Source organism: Lolium rigidum, chromosome 1 (genome assembly GCF_022539505.1).
Source record: "Lolium rigidum isolate FL_2022 chromosome 1, APGP_CSIRO_Lrig_0.1, whole genome shotgun sequence".
NCBI classification, from domain to species: domain Eukaryota; kingdom Viridiplantae; phylum Streptophyta; class Magnoliopsida; order Poales; family Poaceae; genus Lolium; species Lolium rigidum.
Genome location: NC_061508.1, coordinates 269,625,232 through 269,643,132, shown reverse-complemented (window position 1 = coordinate 269,643,132; position 17,901 = coordinate 269,625,232). Strand labels below are relative to the sequence as shown.

Sequence of the window (17,901 nt, the reverse complement as noted above, 5' to 3'; positions counted from 1 at the left end):
ATTAAATTTATGTATAACATTTATATGGTATTAAGACATTCATCATTTGTTTAATCCTTTAGTAAGTTAGTTATACCTCAAGAGAGGTGAAACAACCCGCAAGAGCATGCCCATCCAAGCTGAAGAATTATTAATATCAACTTAAGAGTGTCAAATAAAGCATAAAGACTTTGCGCAATATTTTGATATGCTTTTAAATTTGATGAAAATAAAAAATTGCGCATCATCACAACATATTCAGATATGAAAAATCATAAAAAAAGGTAAGCACTAAACTTGCCATGTTTTCATACACATCACGACGTTGCTCCTTTTCACACATCACAAGCACACAGAAATGACTCAGATATTTATATATACTTACGTTTAGCATCAATAAATTATTATTTGTATACAAGACCATATTTGAACTTCACGACATCTTTTTATGTATGCTCAATCATAACAAGGTGTCTACAAAGATATGCCATTGATCAATCGTCTACTGCCATATTTTCAAGATATTTGGTTTTCCATACCAACATGAAAGTAGTTAGGAAATGTACAAACATGTGCTTCTACCAGTTCATATTAATTGATTCAACTTTATGCAGATGCATATGTATCTAGTCAATAAACGCTTCTAGGTACATTTGTATCTAGATAAAGTTGAGTCAATTAATTTAGATCGAAGGGAGTTTGAATATGTTGTCGATTTTGACTAGGTGGTGATATGGTATGTATGAAATTAGGTGATATGAAATGCATGAAAATATTGGGTTTATTTCAGAAAATAAAAGCATAGTCCATGGTATTTGCATCAACATTGCATATAGCTCAAATTTATTACATTTTTTTGTTACAACCATGGTAAAAAAATCACACCCTCATAAACAATGTGTTAGCATACACATGTACCAGCTCTATATGAAAATAGCGCACATAATTCAAAATTGAAAACCTTGAAATTTATAAAAAAATATAATACCAAATCAATATAATTATATACAGCTGGAATATATTCTATACCTTATTTATCTGAGTTTATAGATGTTAATATTTTTTTTATAAACATAGCCAGTATTTATAAAGTTTTGCTAAATGTAGAACTGAATTTTAGGGCTCATTTGATTCATAGGATAGAAAAAGCATAGGAATAGAAAAGGTATTGGATTAGGGATGTCATGCATACTTAAAACCTATAGGAAAATGATGTGTGTTTGATTGTAGTAAAGTAATTTTTTCATGAGGTATGATTTTTTTCCTATGAAATTTACACTACGAAGTACAAGATTTGTATGCGATTATTTTTTGTAGGATATGTTCCTATAAATCAAACAACTTGTATAGATTTTTTTTATAGGATCCAAATTCTACACAATTTCTATATAAATCTTATAAGTCAAATGAGCCCTTAACATTGAGGAAGTGTGAAGCGAGCAGCCTTGTAAATAAAGCGTGCTCCCTGGCCTAGCTGACATACCCACCCTGTAAACATGAGTGTGTTGACGCTGTTTCCGAAACGCAAACCCACGCAGGTCGCACGCTGGCACCACTTCATCATCTGTACAATCCTCCAGTGAAAAAGTGGCTGCTTGTCGGCTTCCTCGTAACCCGCGCCTCACTCGCTAGCTACTGTAGCTCTCACCATACCCCGACCCCGTGCATGGATGTCGATCCATCGATCGATCATCTCCTCTCCGTGCTCCCTGTTCCGTCTCCGTCTCTCCCCCGCGGGCATCCTCCTGCCACTGCCAGTATATAACCATCCCTCCCTGTCCCTGACCCCATCAGCCATCTCACACCCATCAAGAAACACGCGCGCTCACAGACAGGACCTCGCTAGCTACAGCTCGGGAGACAGGGACAGGGGTTGCGCGCGCGCGCGCGGGATGGAGCCGCACATGGAGCGGGCGCTGCGGGAGGGGGTGACGGAGGCGGAGCGGGCGGCGCTGGAGGGCACGGTGCGCGCGCACCACACCTTCCCGGGCCGCGCGCCGGGGGCCACCTGCACGTCGCTGGTGGCGCGGCGCGTGGCGGCGCCGGTGCGCGCCGTCTGGCCCATCGTGCGCAGCTTCGGCAACCCGCAGCGGTACAAGCACTTCGTGCGCACCTGCGCGCTCGCCGCGGGCGACGGCGCCAGCGTCGGCAGCGTGCGCGAGGTCACCGTCGTGTCCGGCCTCCCGGCCTCCACCAGCACGGAGCGGCTCGAGATCCTCGACGACGACCGCCACATCCTCAGCTTCAGCGTCCTCGGCGGGGAGCACCGCCTCCGCAACTACCGCTCCGTCACCTCCGTCACCGAGTTCCAGCCCGGCCCATACTGCGTCGTCCTCGAGTCCTACGTCGTCGACGTGCCCGAGGGGAACACCGAGGACGACACCAGGATGTTCACCGACACCGTCGTCAAGCTCAACCTCCAGAAGCTCGCATCCGTCGCCGAGGAGTCCGGCGCGGCGGCGCCGGCGACTGGCGGATCGCGGCGGCGGAGCTAAGAAACGAGGGGAACTCCCCTGCAACTTCTCGTGGTGTGGTGGCGGCGGCCGGACGGCGCCGCGGTTGTTAGCTGTTACTCTGTTCTGCTCTGTTCTTTCCCCACCCTTTCCCTTTTTTCTCCCTTTTCTGTTTGTCATTTTCTCTCTTCCTTTTTTCCGTTGGTGTAGAAAAGCCTTCGTTGGTGTGGCCTGCTTTTGTTGTCTATCATTTTGGTCTTTTCTCTGCCTGCCTGCCGTTTGTGTAATCCTCACTTTCTGCCTTTCTGATGACTTGCTGGCTGGTGACAGCGATGATGAACAGCGGAAAACTAGTCAAGTTGTTGTTGCTTTCCACGATGATAATATGGTTATGCTTTTATATAAATGGAGATATTTCTTCTTACTTTTCACCATTGCACCCATCAATCAAATACGATTAGAGCATCTCCACCAGCGGCTTCAATAAGGATCCCACTAAGTTTATTGAGCTGCCGGCTAAATGCTGGGTTCACCAGCAGTTCAATAACCTGCCGGCAACCCCGTATAGGCTCAAGATAGGCGCGCCACGCTTCGCGCATTGTCGAATGGTTTAGCTTTAGCCCGCTTGGCATGCGTTGTGGCCGCTCCAACGGCGGGTCAAGTACGCGACAATGGCGGGTGAATCGACTTATGAGACGCCTGCTGGATCGGCTTTCGAGACGCCAGTGTTAAATGGTGCCACAACCCGTCGACCTACCTCAAATAAGCATCTATTTATCCCTTTCGCTCGTACAACATCGATTCAACACCGTCGTCGCCTCCCTTTCCTTCTCTCTCTCTCTCCCATTGTTGCCACAGATAGGCCTTGGGTGAACTACCACAAGGCTACCAAGCTCGCCAAGTACGACATCCTTACGCCACCTAAAGCAACGGTTCTGAGGGGCTTCGCCATCAGGTTGGGTGGGTGTCTGCACTGCCTGTACCTGTCGGGGATGACTTCGGGAAAGAGATCTTCCAGCGCAGGAAGAAGCAAGCGATGTGGCTCCACCCCATGTACGACGTGGATAGCAACTACTGGTCCACGCTATTTCGTGAGGAGAGAGAGGCGGCGTTGAACCGCTTCACCGACGAGAATCCACCGTCGGATGCGATTCTAGCCAGTGCCCGGTTGCGCCATCAAAGACGTCATCGAGAATGCCCGCCGCATAGGCCTCATTCGGTCGAGAAAGAATCGGAGTTTAAATTATGGGTATACTTGTAAAAGTTCTTGATTTTCAATGAAAATTAGCGGTTTCGTTATTTGCCGATTTTTATTGGAACTACCGGTATGGGCAGTCGCCCTAATATGAAGGAAACGTGTGCCGATGCCCTCTATAGAGTATGTCCTGCAGTGCTGGTTACAATATAGGACCGCCGGTTGAGATGCTCTAATGAGATCGAAGATAGGAAAGCTATCTCATCCATCTCGTATGTCCCTTTTTAGATCTTTAGGCGATTCCGAATAATTCTGAGTGGGCTCTAATCAATCCTAGCTGATCGAATTTTGACCAAATTAATGGAACCAATCAGAACAGTTGTTGCAAAAGCAGTGGCTACCATAGCTCTGGTAAACCAAAGCAGAGCACCACTTATAAAAGAGGCAGCGAGAGGAACCCGGAAGCGCCATGGATTAGGACAAGTCACTCTTTAAAGCAAAAGTGATTCCAGGAGAGGAGTGTGCACAACTCTGTCCGAGTCGTGGTGGTGGTCAGGAAATACTATCTAGGTAGCTGACTAATTGCTTATTGGGTGGCTAAGCTGCTCTGTGGGGTCACTGTGTGGCTTCATGGGTCTCACACCCTTTTCCTTTCAACACTTCATTTTCCAAAAAGTAAACTTCCACAATCGGAAGGTATTCGAAAGTATTAGACTAGTCACAATACATAGTATCATATAGAAGTATCATGCGTATGATACCACTATATGTTACTACCTCCGATTCAAGGAATAAAGCGCCCTCGTTTTACGTGATTTTCGTTTGACTATTAGCATCATTAGAAAGTGTTTTTCAATATGAATCCAACGATACTAATTACATATAATATAATCAAGATTTTGTTGCTTAATTTTCATGGTCAAAGTTCGCCTTAGAATACGCGTGCGCCTTATTCCTTGCGACGGAGGTTGTATTATCTTCACAATGCATGGTATCATATACTAGTATCATAGTCTCCATATATTAATTGTTTTGTAGAATCTCAATGCAAATATATGTACAAGATTTACTTAACATTAATTTTTCTAGTAGTATGTGCTATGAACAGTATCTACCTATGATACTAGTACCCTCTCTCTCATCCTTAATTGCACTGCCACATCAAAATTTTGCATGCATGAAATGCATGATACTATCTATAATACTCCTATTGTGGGTAGTCTTATATTGCTAGTGCGTGTTTAGTAGTTATAATATTGTCAACTGCTTCAGGTGGTGTTCAAGGAGATGACACAGAAAACAGTAGTACATCCTGAATACCTAATGCCTCGTCTACTGATTAAGCCGAGATTTGGTTGCTAACTTTCAAGTTTGACAACTTTGGCTGTAAACTTTCTATGCCAAGGTAGTTTTACGCACTCCTCCATTTTAAATTAGTAGACCAATACGTTTCTAGATTCGCATGCATCTACTGTACGCACTATAATGCGTTCAGATACGGGAAATACAAAGGAGCTCTCGGGTGCAACACACCCCCATACTTGGAAAAATTAAAAAAAAATTAAAAATAGTTTTAAAAAATTTAATTTTTTTTGGAAATCAAAGATGATCAGGTATTGTACCTGAAACAAATTATTTTCCTAGGAAATTACTTTTACTGTATCCTGGGTAAAAAAAACAAAGTCGAAATGACCCATGACCAGGTACTATTCACTTTATTTTTGTCTTAATTTTGTCTTTTTTGCCGTGGAGTCCATGGAAATCATTTCGTGTCCAAACATTTTTTTAACGAATACAAACTTGATCATCTTTTATTTCCAGGAAGATTCAAATTTTTTTTTGACTTTTTTAAATTATTATAATTTTTTTGGTCTATGGGGGTGCGTTGCACCCGAGAGCCATAAGTCCGTTTCGGTTCAGATACATGCATTTGTAGACGAATCCACGAGAGTAATTCAAAACGGATGGAGGACTTGACAATCTAATCGAGATATAGGAAATCGTGAAAATAAGATTCTTAGAGTATTACTAGATTTCTACTGACAGATGCAATGACTTGGGTACACTTCCTTTTCTAAAAAATAAATTTAAATATCTAATGTCTTTTAGAAAAAGTGGAAACCTGAAACTTCAAAAATAGTTTCAAAAACACAAAGTACTAGGGAAATTTATGAAAAATCATAAGTATTCTAGATAACAAGAAAATTTCAAAATTAATTAACATTCTTTTACATAATTCATTTTTCTTGTGTCAGCTTTTACAATTATTTGACTTATTATGACTTTTTTTTTTGAAGGAATCATAGTATATATTAAGCAGACAGGCCGCCTCATTAAAAACCTCCCAGCCCCCTTCGGTACCCTGGGAGGAAAAGAGTGCGTCTGGAACCTGTCGCTTCCACAAAGTTAGGTTACATCGTTTGCAACAATCTCCGCCACACAGGGCGGTGCTGCATTACAAAGCGAATCACTCGCACCAGCCTTCCCTAAAGAAGCAAGACTATGAGCTGCAGCATTGCCTAAACGACCTACTTTCACTACTGTGATACCACCATAGACGCGCAGAATGTCCTGCGCCTGCATGTATAGGTTCCAACATTCAGATCTATCTCTGTCTTTTGCATTCAAAACCTGGACTGCTCGAAGGCAATCAGTCTCCAAAATACCTTGACCTGCAAAATATTGGATTAGATGACCCAGGCCCTCAAGACAAGCTAGGACCTCAGCCTCCTCCGCACTAGCACATGAAGCAATATGTTTCCATTCACTACGAAGAACTCGGCCATGGGAGTCTCTTGCAATGATACCAATCCCAGTCCGCCTTGAAGTAGGGGCCCAACCCGCATCAACATTCACCTTGATCTGCCCTTCTTCTGGCGGTGACCACTCGGAAGCAGTGACCCGCCCCTCAGAACATGGTTGGGGCAGCTCCGCACTTGCCTTCCCCTTCAGGTCAGAAGAACTCACCGGAGTATGAGCATACATTCTGAAGGAATCAAAATAGCTGCGGAGATACGGGACAGAGGCGGCCACTGATGCTTTGCCGTCTCCATGCACTAGATTATTACGATGATGCCAGACTCTCCAGAGGAGAAAAATCACATAGTCCCTGTTCCTTGCCGGGGTCTGATCCAGGAGGCGAAGTATCCACTCCCTGCCAGATTGGAGAAAAACCTCCTCACTCGGCATAGGCCAAAACCGGCGCATTTCCTCGCGGAGAACGCGCGCAATAGTGCATGTGACCAGAGCGTGGTGGGAGTCCTCAATGCCCCGCCCACATATGATACAAACCGGATCAACCTTGGACATGCGTCGATGCAAAGCTTCACGTACAGCAAGGGTATTTGTCGCTGCCTTCCAAGCAAAGATACGCATTTTAGGGGGCACGCCAGCCTTCCAGACTAAATCCCAAATCTTCCTGTCTCCTCCTGGTTCTGAACTGGACTGTCCTGGACTCATCGAGACGAGAGCCGGCTGCAGCCCCAGCTGGTAAGCAGATCTAACAGTAAACTGGCCGCTCTTCTCTGGCATCCAAGCGACAAAATCCTCCGAAGCCCTAGTGGGTATTCTAATTGAAAGAATTGTTTCCACATCCAAGGGATGGCACGTCTGCCTGACGATTTCTTCATCCCAAGTCCTAGTGATAGGATCTATTAAGTCCGAGACCCATCGGCGCCTCATACCACGAACGGCTGTCACCTTAGGTGCATCCAGTCTCGGTAACCAATTATCTCTAAAGAGACGAACACTAGTCCCAGAGCCAATTCTCCATATGATCCCCTTTTTCAGCAATTCCAGGCCGTACACAATCCCCTGCCAAGATGGTGAGGTATTCTGTATAAATGCTGTATCCAGAAGATTAGCTGATGGGTAATAGCGTGCCTTCAGTAGTTGAGCACATAAGCTGTCAGGAAACTGAAGCAGTCGCCACGCCTGCCTTGCCAAAAGTGCTTGATTAAAAAAATTCAAATCACGGAAACCTACGCCACCCTGGTATTTCGGTCTTGCCAGGCGATCCCATGACATCCAGTGTAGTTTCTTCTTATTCTCTTCATCCCCCCACCAGAAATCACGCACCACTTTAGTCAAATCCTCTAGCATACCCGCTGGAAATTTAAAGACACTCATAGCATATGTAGGGAGCGATTGCAGGATCGACTTAATTAAGGTTTCTTTTGCAGCCGAGGACATATACTTCTCTGCCCAATCAGTAGCTCTTTTCCTGAACCTCTCCTTTGTTGGCTTAAACTTTCCACTCCTCATGCACCCCTCTGGAATGGGCAGGCCCAAATATTTTTCCTCAAAACTGACTGTTTCATATTGGAGAATATTCTTTATATCTTGTTGCACGTCATCTGTGCAGCCATCGCCATACATGATAGAGCATTTCCCAAGACTAACAAGCTGGCCTGTACTCTTCTCATAGCTATTCAGGATGCTTTTCACCACTGAGGCCTGCTCCACCGACCCTTGGAAAAACATCAAGCAGTCGTCTGCAAACAACAGATGAGATATGCCCGGAGCTCTTCTACAGATGTGCAATTCTCTTAGTGTTCCTTCTTGAACCTTTCTTTTAATTAAACAAGACAGACCATCAGCCACAAAGAGAAATAAATAAGGCGACAACGGATCACCTTGGCGTAGCCCACGAGTAGGAGTGAAGGGGTCCAACAGATGACCATTCAAGCGAACTGAATACCGAACAGTGGTGACACACGCCATAATCCACCATATCCATTGACTATGAAAGCCCAGTTTCGCAAGAACTCCCTCCAAGAATCTCCAATCCACGCGGTCATATGCCTTAGCCATATCCAGCTTGTACGCACAATACCTCGATCTCGCCGTGGAGCCGGTTTGAATTGAGTGAATACATTCGAAAGCCATCAACGCATTATCAGTTATCATTCTGCCAGGGATGAACGCACTCTGCGTCGGTGAGATAATGTCCTGCAGAAGCGGCCGTAACCTGTTCACCAAGCACTTAGACACCACTTTATAAGTAACATTACATAAACTAATAGGCCGAAAGTCCTTTAGAGATGCAGGATCATTTGTCTTCGGAATAAGGACGATGGCTGTGTCATTAACCTCGTCGGGCATAACCCCATCCAAGAAGAACCGCTGTACCGCTGCCACCACATCATGCCTGAGAATGTCCCAATTGCGTTGCATAAAACGCGCTGGGAAGCCATCCGGTCCTGGGGCTTTCAGAGGCCCGATCTGAAATAGGGCGTCGCTTATCTCCTTTTCAGTAAACGGTGCGCATAGTTGCTCATTTGCTGCTTGGTCAATACACTCCTCAATATGGTCTACAATAATATGAGGCTGAATGTCATCATCACGTGTAAACAGAACTTGGAAATAGTCTCTGGCAAGGTTCTCCATCTCAGCTGGGTCAGATGTCCAGGAGCCATCCTCTCTCTTCAGCCTTCTGATACTATTTTTCTTATGCCGACCAGAAGCTTTGCGGTGGAAAAACTTAGTATTGCGGTCCCCTTCTCGCAGCCAAGCAACCCGAGATCTCTGCATCCATTGTATTTCCTCTCTGTAGAGCATTTCATCCATCTCATGAAGGAGCCTTTGCCGCTCCTCTACGCTAGCTGGGTCGGAATTGGGACTTATCTCCTCCACTGCTTTCCGAAGGCGATCAAGTTCCTTTGGAATTGATTTAAATTTTTTGTTTTTCCAACCATATAGACTGTTCATCACCTCTCTGAACGTAGCATTCACATCACCAAGGTCATTGCATGCCACCCTTCTGGACCACGCCTCCTCCACAGCTGCTGGGAGCGATGGCTCCCTCTCCCATGCAATCTCATACCGTCTTATAGGCCGTCCGATTCTACAGCTTGGAATCCGCTCCGCTTCGAGAAGGAGTGGACAATGATCTGATCGCGGTGAAGTTAAATGACGAAGGCGGAACTCTGGAAAGCGAGACGACCACGCGGGCGAAGCCACCGCTCTGTCCAGCCTTACTCTCACATTCCTGGCTCCCTTCTGCTTATTATCAAACGTCCAGGGAGCACCTACAAAACCCATATCATGCAAGTCACAATGCGATAACGCTTCTCTGAAATCAGCCATCAACCTTTCCGAACGTTTAGTCATTGAGAAGTGTTCCTCTTGCCACATAGCTTCATTAAAGTCTCCCATCATTAGCCAAGGTTCCGAAGAGCGAGGCTTTAGATCATGCATCAGTGTCCACATAAGATGACGATCTTGGGGTTTTGGTTCGCCATAAACAAAAGTCCCTCTCCACATACAATCATAGGGTCCTCCACTCACATGCACATCGATATGCCTTTTGCTAAAAGAAAGGAGGTCGACTGTAATACCCTCCTGCCAATAGAGAGCTATGCCACCTCCTTTACCAACTCCTTTAACATGGAAACATCCACTCATACCAATTCTGAACCTCAAGTTTTTTACCCGCTCCTCACTTTGCCTAGTCTCACAGAGGAAAACTAGACAGGGCCTGTATGACTGCACTAGGCAATCGAGCTCTCGAACTGTCCCCGGCGGCCCCAGCCCGCGACAGTTCCAGCCTAGTAGACTCATTGGGCCCGGCGGTCCTCCTCGCTGGAGGCCGCCGATGATGCCATACTATTAGTAGAGTCACCTGTCTTCCTGACTTTTGCTCGAGAACGAGGATCTACATATGCTGGGGGCGGTGGAGGAATTGCTTCCTCATCTGCCACACTGCTACTTTTTGTGCCCTCTGTATTAGCCTCGGGGTCATCAAAATTCAGATTTCGCTTTGCGGCCGCCTCTGCCTCAGAGTTCTCCTTTTCGTTGATTGGCGTCTTCAATGGGCTAGTAACAGTCTCGCCTTTTTCCTCATCAGCATCCAAATCCGCCTCCTGGGACGACCTTTTTCGGGACTGAAAGATATCGCTGCCCCGGCCAGGTCTGCTCCCCCTTCCACGCTCCCGCGCAACAAATCTCCGAGGTTCCTGAGTCTGCACCGAGGATCGACGGGTAGCAAGCATCCAGGAACCATACTGCAGGTCCTTCTCCTCCCAGTCTCCGTCACCACACTCCTCATGGTCGTGTCCAATCAGGCCACAATGACGACAAAAAAATGGGAGTTTCTCATACTTGACTAATAACATCTTTCTTCCTTCCCCTTCAATATTCAGAAAAACAAAACGTGTAAGGGGATTGCCAACCTCGATCAAGACCCTTAATCGAACATAATTTCCTTCAAAGAAAAGCTTTGGCGACATCTGCACCTCCCTAGTCTTCCCAATCCTCCGAGCCAGATTGTCCACAACCCCAATCTTCCTGTAAAGTTCAGGTATGCCATGGATTTGAGCCCACGTGTACAGACCTCCAAATTGCACTTGCTCAGGATCAACACAGCCATCATAATCTTCAATTAAAACCGCCCAACCTCTGAAAGTCCAAGGCCCCTGCTGAACCACCTTCTTCCAATCGCCTAGACAGAACATCTGGAAGATAAACAAATTTTCTCCCGCCTCCCTACATGCCGGATCTCGGGACAAGTTCCAGATTGCCCGCATCTTAGCAAACAGAGCATCAGCGCTGAAACTGCGTGTTGTGTGGACCTTGGCAATCGCCATCCACCGAGCTTCTTTCTTGAATTCCTTCACTTGATCCGCCCCAATCGTCACATCCTCCAGTTCATCATCACGAAGCACCAGGTGCTCGAGCATATCATGAATCGCCTTCTCCTTCCCGGATGAAGAAGACGCCGATCCCACCGCCGCCATCCCGTCCAAGTCCCAGACCCTGCCGCCACGCACAAGGGGAGCGGCCTGGTCTTCGAGGGTAGGAGATTCGCGTCCCCGGGGGCACGACGCCAGCGCGAGGGCGGTTGCGGTAGAAACCAATCTCACGGGGCGGAGGTCGCCGCCGGAGCCTAAAACCCTAAACGAGAGGGTACGTTTTCTCAGATGCCGATTCATCTGAAACTTGTTATTATGACTTATTATGACTTTTTATTTGCGTTTCTAGAACGTTTCCATTGAGATTCTTGATTGCTTACTTGGCTCATTATTTACTTCTATAACTTCCTTTTTAAAACAAATATTAAGTAATGCTAGGGTACATTTCTCTATGATATAACAAGGAAAACCAGTAAATGGATCCTTGTATTATTTGTATGTGGTTTTTCCAAAATTTCAAATCTTATTCTCTATTTCTAGAAAATTTGTTGAAAGTTTCATATTTTTTTGGAAAGATTTAGAGTTTGATTTTCTGTTTCAAAATTGCAGTGTAAAGAAAAAAGTGAAGTTTCAAAAATTAATTAAAGTTGTGTTAACTTTATTGAGACTTGTAGGTTAGCTTTTTTTGGTTTCTGAAAAACTATGCCATGTACATGAAAATTATTATTTGGAATTTCCAAAAAAAGTTTATTTTCCAAAAAATGCTAAGAAATTATTTCAAGTCCGAGTTTCCCAAAATTTTAAAGCTCCACAAATTGTGCCATTCCCACCATCTCTTTGGGGTTGTCACAGTGATTTTGAAACTTCCCCGAGCAAGTAACCAATACTTTCATATACCTAGTTTCCAACTACTCTCTCCGCTTCGGTTTATAAGGCATGCATGTAGTTTAAGAAAAACTTTAACCAACGAGTTTGTCAACAAAAACAAGAGATGTATGCCATAAAAACTATACCATTAGATTTATAGCAAAATTTAAGTTTGCAATGGTATATTTTTTGTGCCATACTATAATTCATATTTGTTAACCAAACTAATGGTCAAAGTTCTTTCTTGGTCCACGTGTCTGCTTTATAAACTGAATCGGAGGAAATACAATGGCTTGTTTGGTTTGCCGGATTTTTGGAAAACCAGAAGTATTAAAGCCCTCGATTTGTATGTCAAGTTGTATTAAATTCTACGGTAATTGAAACAAAACATGAAAATACGATCAAGGTTGTTTGATTGCTTGAGTGTAAATACACAAGATTTCTTCTAAAGGGTTTGGTGCATGGCCATTGGAGATTTTGGCTACCCAGCTCCAACTATCATTTAGTTTTTTTTAAAAAAACTCATATTTACAAGTTTTGGAAGTTTAAGAAAAACCAAGATGTATTCAATTATGTATCTCACAGACGTGCAAAATCTCAGTTTGAATTATTTTGTACTCTAAGCTACTTAAAAATGACAAAAGCTTGGATATGAGCATAGTGAACAATGCACATCTTCAAATTTTAAAACTTTATCATAATTTGTCATTTATGTGTAGCCCATAATACATACAATCTTGCTTTTCGATTTTGCGTGCGTGTAGGATACACTGTCGGCCACATCCAGACATTTTTTTCAGAATTTTTAAAAATAAAATACCGTTTTGATTGTTTTCAAAAATACATAGGTCACAATATCTTAGGAGCCAAAGAAAGTTTCGATTGCATAGTCGTTACAGGAACTAAGGCAATCCCGTAAGGCTGGAACGATAGAATTTCGCTTTAAAATCAAGCCATACTCCTAATGAATTTTTTTCCTATTGCTTCCGACGCTATAAATCAAACAAATGAAACAAATCGTAAGTAAGAAAATACTCTAAAACTTCTATTGAAAAATTAGGACTCATTTGATTCATACGATAAGAAAAGCATAGGAATAGGAATAGGATAGAATTGAGATGTCTTGTATATTTTGAATCCTATGAAAACATGAAACGTATTTAATTGTAGCAAAAAAAAATCATGAGATATGAGCTAATGTTGTTTCCTATAGGATTGTCTCTACAAGATTCGTATAGGATTACTACCTATAGAATATGTTCTTATGAATTAAATAACCTATGTAGCAATTTTTTCCTAGGATCTAAATCCTACACAATTTCTCTACAAATCCTATAAATCAAAGGAGCCATGAGGGTATCTCCAGCGGCCCGATGCAAACTGACCGGCCTATCCGCGGGGAGGCAAACATGACCTAAATTCGTGTCGCGAATGTGTCGGCGTGGATGCTAAGCGGACGCATCGCGTGACCTTGCGCTCCTTGTCAGCCCTGCATGCCAGGAAGAATGAAATCAAACAACCTTCATTCGCCCCCCCCCCCCCTCCCATTCTTTGCAGCTCTAGGTGATGCCGCCACCCCACCACCACATGGCCACACCGCCGTAGTAGCCCAAGTCTTTTCGTGACACGCCTCTCCAGAGTAGAACTTGCCCTCATCGCTCGCATCCTTATTGGTCGTGCATCTGTTGGGAGCACCTACCGGCTTCGATGCTCAGGACATGTTCGGTCAAAATATGTTTACTAGTTTGATGGAAAATATCCAAACCAGGACCGTCGGACAAAATGCAGTGGGTCGCTGGCCCCTCGGACGCAAATAGTCAAGCCTATTTCGCGTCCGGCAACTTGATGCAAACGAACACACGCAGTTACTTTTTGCGAGGGAAACGCGTCGTATTGGAAATGTCCTGAGGCTCTAGATTAAGACGCTCAATTCTTCCACCGGTCTGCAACAATATAAAACGCACAATCGTCGTTGGGGTAAGAAACAAAAGCACCCAGCGGCGGCCGCCTAAGGCTGGTGCCAACGCACCGCCTGCCTCCCGCCCCGCCACGTCAGCTTTTGGCCCACTCTCATTCCACTCTCACCCCACTCTCACCACACGGTCGCCACGCATGCAGCTATAGTCGCCAGCTTTAGTTCTCTCTCTCCACGTCGACTTTTCTCTCTCTTCAACATGAGCATATCTTTGTTTACGTTACAACAATATAAATAATGCAAGGAAATTATTTTATTGAACTAAAATTGTTACCGATTACATCATAACAAAAATTACATAAAAATCTGAAAAGATTACATAAAAATCTGAAAAAATTACATAAAATCTAGGAATTAGCCCACACATGCTCCATCAAATCATGCTCGGAGCTGTGTATACATCGGTGACTCCCTCATTTCGGTGTCCATCTGAATCCTGGCTGCTAGGCTTGGTGGTGCATGCTGGTGTATTGCAGGGCCGACATTTGAAGCAACTGTCTCATAGATGTTGTCCAAATTTTGTCCACGCTCATCGTCAATGATCATGTTGTGCAGAATGACACATGCACGCATGATCAATCCAAGAGTACGCCTGGAGTAGGAGCGTCCCGGAACTGCTATAATGTTGAACCTAGACTTCAACACTCCAAAGGCACACTCGACATCTTTGCGATGCGCTGAGCGAGCAGAAGTGAACACTCGCTGCTTTTCATTTTGTGGAAGAGTAACACCTTTCATGAACACCGGCCAGGAGGGGTAGATGCCGTCGGCAAGGTAGTAACCATAGTTGTACTCGTGTCCATTCACCGTGAAGTTCACTACGGGTGCTTCTCCCCTAAGCACATCAGTGAACAAGGGCGACTGGTTCAGTACATTGAGGTCGTTGTTGGACCCGGCCACTCCAAAAAAGGCATGCCAGATCCAACGATCATACGACGCAACGGCTTCTAAGATTATGGTAGGGTGTTTGATGTCTCCCCTTGTGAATTGGCCGAGCATGAGCCACTGGGCAGTTCCTCCACTGCCAATGCATGCAATCGATGCTCCCTAACATGCCCGGAAAGCCACGCTCCTCGGCTTTCGCTAACAGCCGCTGAGTATCCTCCACAGTTGGGCGACGGCAAAACGTCTCCCCGTAACAATCAATGATGCCTTCACAGAATCTATCTAGACAATCTGATGAAGTTTGTCTAGCTAACTTAAGCCACTCATCTATTGTATCTGCACCGGCTCCATAAGCTAACTGACGCAAAGCCGCAGTACACTTTTGCAGGGGAGAGAAACCAGCACGGTTGAGAGCATCATCTCTTTGGGTGAAATACGGAGAGTATTCACCCAATCTAGCCACAATGGTCAGGAAGAGGGATCGTCTCATCCGATACCTTCGCCGAAAGTAGCTCGGAGGATAGTTGCAGTCGTCGGCGAAGTAGTCCTCGAAGAGCCGATCGTGGGCACCCACACGATCACGCCTGATGAACTGTCGGCGGCGCCGACGTCTTGGCACCACCTCCTCGGCTTGCATCTCCTCCTCATACTCCTGCTGGAATGCAGCGATGAAATCACCCTCCACTCCGTCGCTCGAACTGGCTCGCTGGATGAAGACATGGTGTAGAGTGGAGTGGAAATGGAGAGTGGAGGTGTGGAATGGCTGAAAACATATGGGGGTATTTATAGGGTTTTTTGAATCAGCAACGGCTAGCTGACGTGGACCAATCGCGTCGCGGCACGTCAGCTAGCCGTTGGGCACTGCCGCCCCACTCCCGCCCCGCTCCCGCCCACTCTCGCCCGCTTCCAGCCCGCCTCCCGCCCGCCTAACGCCCCCTCTCGCCCGCCCTACCGCCCGCCTGCCTCCCGCCCCAGCCCGCCATCGCGCCGCCCCGCCTCCCGCCCCGCTCCCGCCTCCCTCCCGCCGCCAACGCGGGCGCCAGCCGGGCGGGAGCGGGCGCTACCGCCGGGCGCCCCCGCCGGCGCCCCTCCCTCCCGTCCCGCCCGCCTCCAGCCCGCCTCCCGCCCCGCCCCGGGCGGTAGCGCCCCGGCTACCGCCCGCGTTGGCACCAGCCTAAGAGGAAGCCTCGTGAGCTCCCTGCCGGCTTCCGTTTTTGGCTCTCACATGGCAGAGGATGTCGGCGACGTATAAAAATTCCGGCGTGGAAGTCAAATAAGCTCATCCAAACACATACGGCCACAGACGACAGATCAGACCGCCCACAACTCCATCGGACTCCACCCCAGCGTCGCCACAGGCGGCAGCTATTTCCGGCGGACAGTGCTGGTGGCCGGTGACTTAAGAAAGCTGGTTGACCATGCATGCAGCTGCACGCACGCATAGTCCATGCCCCAGCAGCCACAGCACGCAACTGATAACTCCACCGGGTCTCCTATCCACACATCAAAAGTCCAATTCCCAACTGCTGGATAACAACAGTAGTACCGCTGTGCCACCGCATAAGTCGTCAAAGCATGCCGTGCTAGCAAGACATGTCCAAGTCATGTGCCCTGATCATAGAAAGTATGCTAGAGTATGGTCTGGTTGCTAGGATATGCATGCCTGCATCGTGATGTTGCCCCTACTGTTTATGTTTATGTTTCTGTTACCTTTTGCCACAACAATTCTATGCATTTATTGTGTTTTGGTCTATTCTCCATGCAAGGTTTATGTGAAGGGAGTGGCTATTTCTAGTCAGTTTAGAAATAAATTATTTCTCAATCCACGTTAACCATTCTATGATGAGTTGGTGACCCTCTCCTTGCTTTGTATTTTTTTTTTTTGAACAAAGTACAGCTGGGAAAGGCTCCCTACTGTCTTATTTTTTATTTATAAAAGAATATTTACATAGTGCCCAATGTGTATGTTACATGCTCATAAAGTATCTAGCCATGATCGCATTCCTTCTCTAAGACTAGGCTTAGCTCTATACATAGATAAGGTGAACAAAATTTAAAGCTTCCTATGCATCTGGTGACTGATAGGTAAAATCCTTTAAAGATAGCATCATTCATATGGCCCCATAAACTCCAGCATCCAGTAATAAGAACTTCCATCATGAAAGTTGTGGAGTATCTCTCTCCGGCATCCTTTATCATGGAGTGAATATCCAGATCAGAATTCCATTCATATCCACTAGTCCACAAAAAGCTTTGGCTGAAACTACATACAAAAAATAGATGAGCAATTGTTCCCTCAGGGCAGAGAAGTCAACATGGAAATTCTTCATCTTCATGAGATATTCAGCCTTCCTGGCTTCCTTGTAATAATAACCATGCAAGAAAAATGTGTCTTGGAACACTACATGTTTTCCAAATATTGAGGATAGATTCAGGAGTTTCATGTTGGCCAATCGGACACTTGTAGACTTCCCTGATGGAATAATAATCTCCCCATGTTAACTTCCATGCATCATTATCACCGGTAACCTTAAGGTTTTGGATCTCATCCTGTAGATTATGCATTTCCTCATGGGCGACAGTGGGGGTAGAACATATCATAGACATTCTCATCATTAAACTTTCAACTACTAATCCGGTGCCCCAGACCGAACGCAACTCACCGGAGGGCTAGTGGGGGCGCCGGATGGACGCGAGTTGGCAGGAGCCCGACGACGACGGTGGGGAGGACTACGCGGCGGCGATGTACCGATGCCTAGGCCTTGGGTGTGCCTGCCATTAGGTTTAGATTTTCATATTTCTGTGTATTTTTTTAAAAAAATTGTACAAACTATCGTTGAACTATGTACGCAATCTGTGGACTTTTTATATAATCGTTTTAATGAAATTCAAGTTTGAATTTTTTTTATGGCGGAC

General features: G+C 45.6%; 1 protein-coding gene across 1 annotated transcript; it reads left to right on the top strand.

Annotated features, from left to right (window-relative positions):
• The first annotated feature begins 1,871 nt into the window (after positions 1-1,871).
• On the top strand, positions 1,872-2,861 carry LOC124683688 (abscisic acid receptor PYL9-like). Its single transcript, XM_047218155.1, has one exon. It carries the CDS (start codon positions 1,872-1,874, stop codon positions 2,472-2,474), a length of 603 nt encoding a protein of 200 aa, XP_047074111.1. The 3' UTR covers positions 2,475-2,861.
• The last annotated feature ends 15,040 nt before the right edge of the window (positions 2,862-17,901 follow it).

What these genes read in the sequence shown, in the direction of transcription:
- LOC124683688 (XM_047218155.1), top strand. Translation starts at nt 1,872, where the DNA reads ATGGAGCCGCACATGGAGCGGGCGCTGCGGGAGGGGGTGACGGAGGCG.